Source organism: Schistocerca gregaria, chromosome X, assembly GCF_023897955.1.
Source record: "Schistocerca gregaria isolate iqSchGreg1 chromosome X, iqSchGreg1.2, whole genome shotgun sequence".
Classification (NCBI taxonomy): domain Eukaryota; kingdom Metazoa; phylum Arthropoda; class Insecta; order Orthoptera; family Acrididae; genus Schistocerca; species Schistocerca gregaria.
Window position 1 is genome coordinate 559,618,076 of NC_064931.1, and position 14,607 is coordinate 559,632,682.

Consider the following 14,607-nt stretch of genomic DNA (forward strand, 5'->3'; position numbering starts at 1 on the left):
TCACCCTAGTGTATATATCTATCTGGGTTGGAGGTACAAGTTGCAAATCATTACCAAGGTAGGTAGATTCTAGCAACTATGACCTCAAAAGCAGTATTCTATAGTACTTTCTTACTAAAAGTGGATGACCCTACCAATGTGCAAATACCTTCTAAGCCCTCAATGCGATATCTCTACTGTTACTAAAAACATGGTTGTTCCTGAGTGTAGGCAGGTGACCCTCCAATAACAAAGATTCCTGCACAGCAACACATATTATGGGGAAAACACACACTAACTGCTTGATTTTAGCCAGATGTTAATAGCTGTTACAGCTCCACTGTATCATTGTTAAACAAATTGCCTTGCCCAAAGTTCCCTCTCAAATCACTGTTGCTTCCCAGGCTTCCTGTACGACTAGTGTAACAGCAATATCTACAGATAGTTGGTCTGTAGGGAAAGATCCAAGATATAATGGTATTGTCACACAGGTTCTTGACTTACATCTTTTCTTTTCCTTTACATTTTCAATTTTGTTTGAAGATTTTAACTCTTTTGGGTGCTTGTCTGGCTGTACATATGGGCATGAATACATTTGAATTGTTATATGGCCCAATGCTCTTACTCCTTTCTGCCACTCACTGTGTGTGAGACAGTTAAAATACATGAGGAAGACTGCTATGGGGATATTGGGGAGAGGGGGCGGATACACCACCCCTCCACTGACATGGGAGAAGGATGGACAGCCACCAACCGCATCAGCAGAGTGGTTTCCACTGATGAGGTATGGGAAATGTTCCAGGGATGTGGTAACTTCTCCCTCAAACAGCATGCTAATTTATGGAATTGTCTTTGAATTTGAACAGATTAATTGCTACTATTAAATTTAGCAAAATTTTTGCTCATATTATTTAGGATTCAAAGTATGACAGCAATTAAAGGTATTATCTTTAAAAATGGAACATACTTAAAACTTGGGATGGTGTAGGTCTGGGCAGTTTGTGCACAGTAAAAGTTTTTCACAAGGGCAAACACCATGAGGATTTCTGACTCAGTTTCCACAGATATGTTCACTATGACTTACTTTTTGCAGTGTCCTTCAAATGTCAATTTGAAATTGCCCCCACGACCCTTGGACTACCATTCTGTGCTATTTTCACTGCACCAACTGTTGGCTATAAATTAAGCTGACATTAGTGGCCGACATCTCACCCGACCCACACCAAAAATGTGTTTTTTTTTTTTTTTCTAAATGCTTGGCTATATGGAGCTCCCACTTATGCTACTTTTATTTCTGGCCAAGCCCTGCATATACTATAAATTTGGGCAAAATTGGTCATGACAATTAAGTGCAGTCCCATTGTCAGTGATAAATAGAAATTTTAAGATCTTACAGTTCCATAACTTAAACCATTCCCTTTACTCTGTGGCTGTATTACAGGAACAAACTAGAGTTAATATCTTTGGACTGAAGCAACACTATCTTAAGCTCATTCTCTGTATATCACCAAGCATTATTACAACATACGCCCGAAGTTTCTTAGGACATGTGAAAGACTCCTAGCATAACAACAGCAACAAGATTGTGAATGTGGTGTGATATAACTCAATACTTCACACAATTCCGAGGAATGATCATGTCTGATGAAACCTTTCCCCCTGGCCACATAAGAGGCCATTCAATTAAGTTCATTCTGGTGTTACAAGCTGCAAGACCAATCATTACAGCTGGTGCAAACTGTGTCCTACACTGTGTGCTTCTGAAGAGTTTCATACAATCAGAAACAAAACTTATCAATCTACAAGGTGCATCTGAATAGTTTGGTGGATGGTATCACAAAATGAAGGAAACAAGAATTAGAAACAAAATACCTTTACTGGCCTTCATAGCACTCGTCATTAGCTACAACATCAGTTGTAAAGCTGTTGGAAACTGTCAGCAAACACTTCCTGTAGAATAGCTCTCAGCACCATGGTCATGTGTTGTTAGATATCTGAATTGTCTGCAAATGTTCATTAACATTAGTGCTTACAATGTCTTTGCTTATCTTCAACACCTCTGCTGTTATTCAGGACAGCTGCCAATCATCTGCAAGCATCTGTCGCACTAGTCTAATGTTTTCTGGGATCGTGTGTGTTGACCTGAATGTGGCTCACCCTCGACACCATCATTTTCACCTCTAAAGTTCTTAAACCACTCAAAATCGCCATTTTTACTCACTGCTTCAACACCATACACTTGCAGATACAGTCCTCGAGTCTCCATCACTTTTTCTGTAATTTGGAGCAAAACTTCATGTTAATGCATTGCTCCATTTTACAATGACACAAATGTGTGATAGACACTTGCAGACTATCAGTGGCTGTCTTTCAGAATGAAAGCAGAAGGGCTAAAGGTACGTAAAGAAAGTGAAAGTATTCACAAACATTCACAGACATTGTACATCTCCAACAACAGGTGACCATGGTGTTTCAACCAATTCCACAAGAAGTGTTTACTGACAGTTTCTAACAGCTTTACAAGCAATGCAAGAAGGGTGCAGTAGCAAATGGTGATTACTTTCAAGGTCAGTATATTATTTGTAACTCTTGTTTCACGTATTTTTTGAGACCATTAACCAAACTTTTCAGATGCATCTCTTATATTCTGGAATAAATACACAACAATGAACTACAGTAATCCAAAACAAAAGGATATTACCCTAGATAAATCAGACAGTTTCACCTTGAGTTAGGCAAGGATGGACACACAGCTTACATATAGGAGTGTTACTTTCAAGGAATTACCAATAAAATTAAAAGAAAAAAAACCTAAACTAACATAAAACAAAAGTTGGATACTTTGTCACAGAGAGAGAATTCTTAGAGCCTCTTTAGGCTCATTGGTCTTCAAATTTACTGGGAGATTGAATGCTACTGTCAAAATTTCACTTTGAACATTGTTATTACATGTATAAATGTGGTTCATAATAGACAACAACAAATTCATGCTAGCACACCTGCTTCCTATGTTTAGAAACATCACAACACATATAATGCCCAGACTTTAATGAGGAGGAGGAGGCGGAGGAGGAGGAGGAGGAGGAGGAGATGGTTGTTGTTGTTGTTGTTGTTGTTGCGGACTTCATTTAAAAGGCTAGTTTGATGCAGTTCTCCAAGCTAGTCTATCCTGTACCAGTCTTGTCATCACTGCATAACTTCAGTAACCCACATACTCTTGAAACCACTTATAACAGACAAGCCTTGGTCTACCTTGATAAATTTTTTACCCCTAACTTTCTTACATTATCAAATTAACTACACTTTGTTGCCTCAGGATGACTCCTGCATATTCCTTCTTTTAGTCAAATTATTTCCCCGCCCCCCCCGCCCCCCCCCCCCTCTCCCCTCATGCTGCTAGACTATGGATCCAAAGGTCTGGAGGTTTGATTCTTGAACCAACGTAAAGATTTTGTGTGTTACTTATTACTTCTTTCACCTTTGACAATGTTTATTAATGTGAAAAAACTGAAGCTTCATCAAGGTTTAGAGTCCACAATAAACTGTAGCCTCCTTATAACTGGCTGAAGAAGTCAGTTCAAAGGTCAGAGGATGGCAAGAGCATATCATCATCCCCCCCACAATAGGACTGCACTGTAGTGTTCAAACCAATGTCGAGGTTGACGAGAGCTTGACTCTAATTACCTCTTAATAAGTAACTCACCTTATTCATATCATTTACAACACTCCTCTGTAAATGCCACATGACAAATGTTATTCTCTTATTGCCTGTATTGTTCATTGTCCACATTTCACTTGCACACAATACTTTCAGAAGATACTTCATACCATTTCGATTTATATTAGATGGTAACATGTTTTTTTTTCCAGGATATCTTTTATTGTTATTTTAAGTCTGCACTTATTTTCTTTACTTCTGTCATGATCAGTTACTTTGCTGTCAAAATAACAAAACTCATCTACTACTTTTAGTTTCTCATTCCAGAATCTTATGCCTCCAGCATCTCTATTTATTTGACTACATTCCATTACCCTTGTTTTACTTTTGTCTGAGTTCATTTTGCGACCTCATACCATTCAACTTATCTTCCAATTTTTTTGATCTGTCTCATAGAATTCCAGTGACAAACCCTAAAACTTTAATTTCTATTCCAAATTTCTCCTTGATTAGCTACTAAATTTAGAAAGTGTTCAACAAATCAGCAGTATCCTTTACAGTTAAATAGTGATAAGCTTATTTTCATAGCTGAATATTATATTTAGGTAGTCAATAACTATCCTTCAGGGCTGCTTTGTTCATTTACATTGCTAAAAGCCCTATGAAATAATGGTGAGAAAACAGCCTGAATTTAAACAGTTAGTGAACTCTTTTTTGTAGTAAATTTAAATATTTCTTTTTAATGTACAATATCTTGGTCTTTTCCTGAACAATGGAGCACTTACTCATTTCAGCATTTCAGAAATGGACAAAGAGAGAAAACTGATGGATTCTCATTTAAGGAACCATCAAGAAATTAGCTTTTGTGCTTTAGAGTAAAAACAAAAAATTAAATCAGAACAACTCTAAGGATTCAAAATGTTAGCCACTTGCTTCTCAGCTAATTATGTGTCAAATTGATGAGCAGAAACTTCTCCATCAGAGAGAGAATTATATTACATCAGCTGAAGACATCAACATATACATGCAATTCTTGATCGTGACAACAGTTCAAACACAAACAGCTCAAAACTGGGGTTTAATGCACCTACCTGTTCCAAGAGTTTGCCTGTCAACCGACAGATTCGTTGCTCTTCCTGTTGTTGTCGTAATTCTACTGGATACATCATCCTCAGATTCCAAGAAACTAGTGGATTCCAAGTCAGAACTGAGCATTGATGATGACTCATATCCGTGCCCAGAACGATGTTTTGAGTGGCCATTTATGCGGAGTCCTGCAATGCGAAATAACAGATCCACATACTTTACTTGAAAAATTTTACAATACTTACAAAATTCTGCAATCCTTGTAATATTTACTGTTCATAAACAATGTAATACATATTTACTTGCAAAGCTAACAGCATATATTAATTTTATAAGAATTCCAAAAAAAGTTTAAACTGATAGAGAGAGAGAGAGAGAGAGAGAGAGAGAGAGAGAGAGAGAGAGAAGAAATATGCAGAGTGATATTGCAGATGATTACATCACAGAAGAAACAGAAGAGCACAATTAACAGAACACGTCAGAAAGAAAATACAGAAAGTTAAGTTTAAACACCTTCACAGTTTAAAAAGTATAAAACTAATACTATTTCATAGCAACAAAAATGCTACTCTAGCAAATTACTATAAGTTTCCTCATATCAAAATGGTAATAAAACTAATACTATTTCATCACAACACATATGCTACTCTAGCAAATTATTAAAAGTTTCCTCATATCAAAATGGTATACTAATTACTCTGCTAGAGAACACTTTCAGAAGCAACATTATGGGTACAAAATAAAACTGTGCACTACTTTGTACATGTGAACAATGGCAAACTGCACCATGGTTTTGATTAGAGATTGCATAGCAGGTATAAAGAAATTCACTGGGTACACACGTTTATAGGACAGAGGAAAATAAATATAATATCCAATCAGTGGCTCAGTGGCAATGTGCCAGATAACGGACCCTATGTTTCCTTCTTTGGCCTACGATGTTTACATGTTACTTGAAACATCTTACATTCTGGTAATTTTTGTCAATGTGAAAATATGAAGTTACACCATTGTTCGGAGTCCTCATTTAACTGTATGTCCCTCTATAGCTGTCTGTATAGATCAGTTCACCAGTTGGAGGAAAGTGAGTAATATTGTGGAATGATAAATCATGAAACTTCCTGGCAGATTAAAACTGTGTGCCGGACCGAGACTCTAACTCGGGACCTTTGCCTTTCGCAGGCAAGTGTTCTACCGACTGAGCTACCCAAGCACGACTCACGCCCTGACCTCACAGCTTTACTTCTGCCAGTACCTCATCTCCTACCTTCCAAACTTAACAGAAGCTCTCCTATTCACAATACACTACAATACAGCTGCTGTCCAACTGCAAAACCTGAGGAAGTTGCTTTGTAATCTTTCCTTAAATACAAAATGTAGAAGGCGTTATTCCTATCTACTGTGGGTGGTTGCAGTAAAATGCTTATCACCTGCATACCCAAGCACGTAGTATACTTAATACCAATTTGGCGTTTGCTGCAGGTCACTTTCATGGCATTGCAATTCTGATGGCCAACAGTGTAATTACAATATCCTGAAAATATTTGAGCCATACTCTTCTTGAATATAAATGTAGTGCCAAAACTATGGTGCCACATTTATTATCTGTTTTTCCATCTATGTCTGTAATAATGGCAATGTCTCACAAATGTGCTGAGCTGGGTAACAGCTTTTGAATATCGCCTCCCAACCTGAGGACATGTAGTATGTATCCCGTGAAATTTTATGCTTCAAAGCAACTGAGAAGAGTTATAGAATCCAGTCATGGTGCAGTTATTGTAAAGGCACACAAAATATCCTGTGCACATTACCAATTCTCCCTTCCGCATTTCTTACAAGATATAAAATTAATTTTTTCCAAAAATCTGTTTCACAGATGATGATCTTGCGTTTCCAACCCTTCGAAAGCAGCTAATCCAGCTACAAAAAAGTAAAACACCAAGCAGCTCCTGTGAGACTGACTTTTAACAAAGTCACATCTTATGAAGAAAAATGACTAGTTTTATGATTTTTCCATAAATTGGACCTTCGTAATTAACCAGCAAGGTGATGATAAATGATGGATTTCTGTGTAAAATCATAAAATAAACACAACCACCACTTTGTGAGTAATACACAACGGCATTCACTCTGCAAAGACTCAACTTATTCATTTGGTAAAATTACACTGTTGCACGATAACTGACAGTTTTTACTTTGGAAAGCTGCCCATGTGTTTTAAGTATACTATATGACAGTGTCCAGGACATGTATACATCTAAATGACAGCACAAATCACTTTCAGTCTCTCAAAGTGAGACAATGGTGGCACAGCACTAAACAATTTCATGGTAGACATCTTGTCAAGCACTCAAGACTTCACGGGTAATGTGAACACTGAACAATCCAACAAGCAAAATACTTGATCGTTTTCAGTTAAAGTTGCTTTCTGACTTGGTTGTTTTAAACATACATACTAAAATTAATCATGAAAATATTTTAAAACTATTATCATAATTAAATTCTACTATACGAGGTGCGATCAAAAAGTAAAGGAAATTTTCTAAGCTTGCAGGCATTATGCATTTGATCTCCAAATTTTTTATCTTGTTGGTACACATGTTCCTGATGTATGTTTGTATTTTCAGCTGTTTTCAATTTAGTTTATTGTTCACACTTGAAAAGGTTATAAACTTTTCAAGTACTCGGCAAATTTTTACTTTAGATAAAGGTGGATCAAAGAATTTGCAGTAAATTTTGCTCAAAAAATGGAATGAAGTTCAGCACCACATTCGAAATGTTGATTGTGGCTCTTGGTGAATCTGCTATGAGTAAGATAAGAGTTACAAGGGATAAAAACATTTCAAGGAGGGTCTAAAAGATGTTGAAGATGATGACTGTCCCAGACGCCCTAGCACATAAATTACTGATGACAGTACGGAAGAATTGAAGGAAATGGTTCTGGAAAACCACCGAATCATCATTAGAACGGTTGCTGATGATGTTGGCATATTATTTGATTCATGCCAAGTAATTTTTTTCAGATGTTTTGGGCATGAAACATGTATCAGCAAAATTTTGTTCTGAAATTATAGAATTTTGACCAAAAATGATTGGGTAGACATCGCTAAGGCATTGCTGAATGAAGCTGACAATGATCAAGAGCTTCAGAAGAAGGCTATAACAGGTGATGGCACATCGGTATATGTGTATGATGTCAAAACCAAGGCCCTATCATCCCAATGGAAACTGCCTGAAGATCCAAGATCGAAAGACATTCAGCAAGTTTGATCACACGTGAAGTTTTTCTTTTATGTACACACGTTGGAAGCAAGATAAGATTCAAGTAAAGTGTATGCACATGTAATGAACAATTTAAAAAAATCTGTTACAATCTTGAATAACACTATAGTTTTATTCTCAATCAGGGACCAATATTAAACAGAGTATATTAACTACCAAAAATCCATATTTTTCACAAATAAAGATATGTACCAAGTAACAAGCTGTACCAAAATCATTTCCATTGTTCACATAAAAAAACCATGGTTTTTATTAACATTTGTTAAATTACAGTTCCCAGTAACAGTAAACAGAGGGATTGAGACACAAATAGATAGAGATATATATATTAGAATATAGCAGCAATAATAATAATTTCATAAAATCAATTATTGCATACATTTTCTCTGATTATAACCTACCATGCAGCGTACAGATAGGGCACTGAATGTCAGTTGTACATATGACATAGCTACCTTTCTAAGATTTTAAACACACACACACACACACACACACACACACACACACACACACACACACACACACACACACACCATCACTATTATTATTATTATTATTATTATTATTATTATTATTATTATTGTTGTTGTTTTTCCCCTCCAGAGGACATTGAAAGCCTCGAACTTTGAACAGTTTAATAACACACATGCCAAGAGACCATATGCAGAAAAAAAAGGGAAAAGGAGGGGGGGGGGAGAGCTAAAATGGAAAACAATAGCAAACTTTTCCTGCAAATAAAAATATTTCAATAAAATTTTAAAATATGATGTAAATAGTTGAAGGAAGTTTATTCCAAGTACACATAAGGACTATGAATTTCAACAAGGACAGACAGACAAAAGTTAAGGAAGTATTAGATTTCTAATATATACATGAAGCATTGAACAGAGAACAGTTAATCAATAAATTAGTACACATGCTAATAAAGTTTATCAATTAAAACACGATTTTACATGAGAGGTCACAAAAAGAGAAAGAGCATCTAACAAAATTCCCAAATTGTAAAGAAGACTTTAATAATTACATTTCACAATATTCATCCAGAGAGAGAGAGAGAGAGAGAGAGAGAGAGAGAGAGAGAGAGAGAGAGAGAGATGGGGTGAGAGTTGGGACAGGTAATGAGAGAGTGGGAGGGAAAAGGGAAGGAAAGAGAGGGAAGCCACTGAGGAAGGGGAACCCACCGGAGAAGGTGAAGCCACCGGAGGCTCATTATACACGATGAAACACCAGGTTAATCCAGTATGATTTAGGACGGGGAAGTTCCTTTTGGGAGAAACTGGAGGAGCAGCAGCAACATGCATCAGCAGTCTCCTTGATAGTGCAGAGTATATTAGTGGCAGCATTAGCCTAGCAAATGATGTTCCACATTCGAGTGAGGACAGGTCTTATTTGCACCCGGGATTGCCAAAATGAATGCTGGGCGAGTAACTGGTTCTGTAGCTAAATAGCTGGCCTATTCACTCCTTGGGATATCCACATAATTTGGGATCCAGAGAAAGACAAATGAGCAGGCAGTATGACTAAGATCAGGGAGAAGGTCATGAACAGCAGTTATCACAGGGTGACAAGAGTAACACTGATCAATAGCCTGGAGACTGATCACAGAGTCACTACAAATTAAGAAATGGCTGGGGCAGGTTACTGACAAAATACTGGGCTCTTTTAATGGCTATCAGCTCTACTATAAACAGTCTATATGTTCCCAGCAACAAATATTTCTGATCAGTGGGAGATGTAACAGCATCTCCCATCTTATCTGTGGTGCTAGAACAACTGTTGTAAATGTGGTTTTAGAACAAACAGTGTAAATGTCAGTAACACTTGAAACTCTTGAAGAAGAACTGAAAGGAACAGATGCCGAAATGTCTGAGGGTGACAAACTATAGCTCCTTGAAGAAGATCAGACATAATTTGTGGTTTGAGTACTGAACAAGGGCAAGGATTTGGGGAAGGGGGGGGGGGGTGCTTGCAGGAAAACACGGGAGGATGTGCAGTCAAATTTGCATTACCACCTGAGGGCGGGTTTCTGTAGGTCAATGTCCTTTCTATGTGAAAAGAATTTGGTAAGTTGGATGATTAGGAAATTTTCAGTTGGCAATTGCAACAGTCAGTAGGAGCTGGTACCATCTGAAATGAAGAGGGAAAATCCCTGCTTCAGTGACGAGACTGTCTACTGGACTAGTCCAGAAGGTATTAAGTGGTCAGATGATGGACTGTGTCCAACATTTTTAAAGCTGAAGATACCACTGAGTCATAAACCTAATTACCACAGTCCAGTCAGTATGAGATCAGGTGCCAGTAAATATGGAGGAAAGTAGCACAATCCTCACCCTCAGAGGTGTGGGCAAGGAAGCAGATAGTGTTAAGCTTTCACATGCAGCTATCTTTAGTTTACAGATACAGAATAGCTATGTCATTTTTTGTCAAAGAGGAATCCTAAAAATCTGGACTTTGCAACAATGTCCAAGTGCTGGGTGCCCAATTAGTTCTGGGTCTGTATGTACTACTCAACCACAACATTACTGCACTTTACCGTTATTGGAAACATGCAGTGATATTACAGTAAACAAGTAAAATAGTGACTAAGTAAAGCTTATCACAATGTCAATGCTTCTTTCAGTTCCAGTCGGGTCAGCTGTGCATATACTATCAAATTCAATTACCTGCTCCCTCATGGTAAGCTGACCAAAGCTCCCTCACTCCCAGGTGTGATAATACTGTGGTCAACTAAAACCATGGTAAGACGACAAATGCATGACATATGTTTTCGTACAAGATATATGGCAGCAATGGGGAAGTATCCAAGCCCAAAGGTACCTCAGAGCAAATGTTCAACCGAGGTTACAGATTGCGAGCTGAACCAAATGTGAAAGTCGTCGACATACAACACAAGGATGACCAGTGGTCCACAAGAGGTCACTAACCTGTCAATGGTAACAAGGAAAAGAGTGGCAACACAGGGCCCTATGGGACACCGTTCTCTTGGACTTGAGTGGAGCTGAGTGATATATCTACTTTAACCGAAAACAACTGGTGAGATAAAAACTCATGAATAAAAATTGATATGGAGCCTCAAAAGCCCCAGCCATTGATGTCAAGTAAAATGTGATTGCACCAAACTGTGTTACATGCCCTAAGACTGTAATGAGGTGGTCGCATTTAGGATAGACTTGCCAGGTCATTATTTCCAACCCAAATAGATGATTGATTCTGGAACATCCCTCCTCGAAACCATGATGATGGAGGGACGAAATAACCGGTGAGTCAAGAACCCAGCACAATTGTCAGGCCTCCATCATTTCAAGCAGTTTGCAGCACATGTTGGTGAGGTTAACTGAGTGGCAGCTGTCAACTGACGTTGACTTGACTGGTTATGGATTTGGATGATGATATCTCATCATTACAAACAGAAAACACATTCTAACCAAATACAATTGAAGATCCTGAGTAGAATCTTTGCATAAAATTCTGATGTTGTATCATTGGATTATGAATTGAATAGGGGCCTGAGGTGGTGGTATGTGATGAGTCAACAGCCTTAAGTAGTTTGCTGTCAGTGAAAGGTTCATACAGGGAGATGTCTCTTACTTGTCATTTGCTCATTTGAAAGATAAGACAGCTAAGAAATAGGTGCTGCAGCTGTCACAAAGTGGGTTGCAGGGTGTTCAGCAAGATCTGACGCACTAGTACAAATATCACAATGAAAGAAGCAACCAAAACAGTCATTGATCTTGGGTGGTCCACAGGACTACAGAGATTGGACAACCTCTGAGGCAAAGAGGTATATGTTCCCAAGAAAGGAATCTAGTGGTTCAAATGGCTCTGAACACTATGGGACGCAACTTCTGAGGTCATCAGTCCCCTAGAACGTAGAACTACTTAAACCTAACTAACCTAAGGACATCACACACATCCATGCCCGAGGCAGGATTCGAACCTGCGACCGTAGCAGTCGTGCAGTTCCAGACTGTAGAGCCTAGAACCGCTCGGCCACTCCGGCCGGCGGAATCTAGTGCTCCAAGCATTCAGTCCTACTGCGTTTAATCAGATGGTGAGCCTTAGCACAAAGCCACTATGAACAATGTCACTTGAGACATTACAAGATTCTCTGACAATCCTAAATAATGCTTGCAAAGTGTATTGTCTGCCATGACATGAGCCAGTGGTGGAAGTGGCACTGTGGGAAGGGGAATAGCAATTCCAGAGGCATGGGTGATCTCACTGGTGACCGACTCGCACAATCTTGTTGATGCAATTTGACATAGGGTGCAATGGTCACAACACAGGTACAGAACTGCCAACTGGCTCTTCAAAGAGCCCAAAGTGATCATAGAGCCCAAAGTGATCATTGGTGTGTTGGGCGGTGATAAGAGATAGACAGGATCACTGAAAAGTGGTCACTGTCACAAAGATCGTTGTGTAGTAGTCCTTGTAGTAAAGCCACAAGATCGGAGGAAGAGATCATAAAGTCTACAGTTGATACAGTGCATAGCCACCTCTGAAGTGGGTAAAGTACTGCCCACTAAGAAGACACAGATCAAGATCATAACAAAGGTGGTCAATCAAAGGCGGCCCACCTCATAGCGGGTGGTGCGCATTGAAATCCCAAAGTAGGAGAAAAATTGGGAGAGTTTTTGGATTAAGGTGGTCATAAGTTATGTATGTACCCTATATGGGCACAAATAAATGTTGCAAATGCTGATCCCGAGGGTCATTTACAACTGTACTGCTACTACTACCAATATGGTATGGAGGGGATCCCACTCACTGACGACATCTGTGCGAACCAATGTACATACCCCACCAGACACTCTTTTGGACCCACTATGGTTCTGACAGATTTCATGGTAACAATGAAGAGTTGAGAGTTTCTCGGAAAGCAACACATATCACAGAACAAAAGGAAATTGGTTCCTGTAGTTCTGGCAGGTGACACTGTATTTCTGGCAGGTGACAGTAATAGTCACTGCAGTTCCACTGGATCATACTGTTGAGGGTGTCCTGGTTAGGCTTTGGTTAGGCTTCAAGCGGCCAGGACAGGTTGTACCCTAAGATCACTGTCTGTCACTGGTGGGGGTGGATCATCATCAAACATCGGTTCCAATTCCCAACGGTATGGGGAGATCTGGCACCTCCAGGGCCATAGCTGAAATTCTTGTGAGGGCTTACCCACTGTGGGTGTAGGAAAAGAAGAGGAGTGGGTAGCCATGAGACCACAGTTCCTGGCTCCTTCAGCCACTGGTTGGGGTTGGGCCTCTGATTTATGGATTTCCAGGGAGAGGGTTCCCAAGAACGAACCCCATAGTCAAATTTATTGATAAAACTACCAGGTGTCCACATTAAAACAGTAAACACACCATGTACTGCCAACTACCAGGCCACAGCACTAGCAAATGTCAATATCATTGACACTGGATACAAACAATCATTTTTTTCTGGCTTCAAAATATGAGAGATAATCTGTGACCTTCAGTTACTGGATTTTACATTCCTTGAGTAGGTTAGCACACTCTGATGATTGCGTATGGTGGTTGTTCATGCAACTGACAGACAAGTTATAGCACATATGGTGAGTTTTGATAAAGTGACCAACCACACTCTCCACAAATTGAGTCAAATGTACACCGGAGAGATATATGCACTAAATGCTGGCATTTAAAACAAGGCATTGACGATAGGGAAGTACAGCTTCACATCACTACGGTAACACATGATTTTGACCTTTTCTGGGAGCAAATATGGTGGACTGGTTACCATACTTGGTATTGGGTCACATTCCCTGCACAGCTCGAACAATCTGTAAAGTATTTGTGAAGGTGGCGATAAAATCCAGATGTGGGGCCAAAGTAAAGTTAACCAAAATATTTGGTGCAAATAACAATGTAGGAGAAGCCACAAATGAAATCCTACGATCGATCTAGGTTGTCAGCAGGAAGTCTGTCCTTGAGAAAAAGTCAGAGGAAAGATATAGCCAGAGAATAGAATTGGTTGGTTGATTTGGGGGGAGGGGACCAAAGAGCAAAGACATAGGACCTATCGGATTAGGGAAGAATTGGAATGGGAGCCAGCCATGCCCTTTCAAAGGGACCATCACAGCATGTGCCTGAAGCAATTTAGGGAAATCATGGAAAACCTAAATCAGGATGGCCGGACTCAGGTTTGAACCATCATCCTCCCGAATGCGAGTCCAGTGTGCTAACCACTGTACCACCTCACTTGGTAGAATAAAATTGCAAAACAGAAAAGGAAGTAGTACTGCAATTGCTTGCGGTCCCATGCTCACCACAAATATACTCACAAAACAGTTGTGAGCCCCTTGAAGTGTGAGAGGAAAGGGTAGGGGTGAGAGAAAGGTGTGGGAGGGTGGACAGGGACAAAAGCAGTGTTGTAATAGAAAGGCAAAGACATTTTATACACACAAACAGCCTAAGTAAAGCCTAAAAAAATGTGTTCCATGTTCCATGCACTTACCATTATATTTATTGTATTTTTCATATTTATCGCCATGATGTCTAGAGCCTTTATGAATGTTATGATGGCCTATAATAATAAAAAATAAAAAATAAATAACAGCAGTAATTAGAAATATTGAACAATAAAAG

At 39.1% G+C, this 14,607-nt stretch overlaps 1 protein-coding gene across 1 annotated transcript in view; it reads right to left on the reverse strand.

Annotated features, from left to right (window-relative positions):
• The window catches only part of LOC126297704 (segment polarity protein dishevelled homolog DVL-3), a 118,371-nt gene that overhangs the window by 65,211 nt on the left and 38,553 nt on the right, over positions 1 to 14,607 (reverse strand). The window contains 2 exon segments of the mRNA XM_049988833.1: positions 4,729 to 4,911; positions 14,477 to 14,545. Of these exon segments, the coding sequence (XP_049844790.1) occupies positions 4,729 to 4,911; positions 14,477 to 14,545 (252 nt within the window).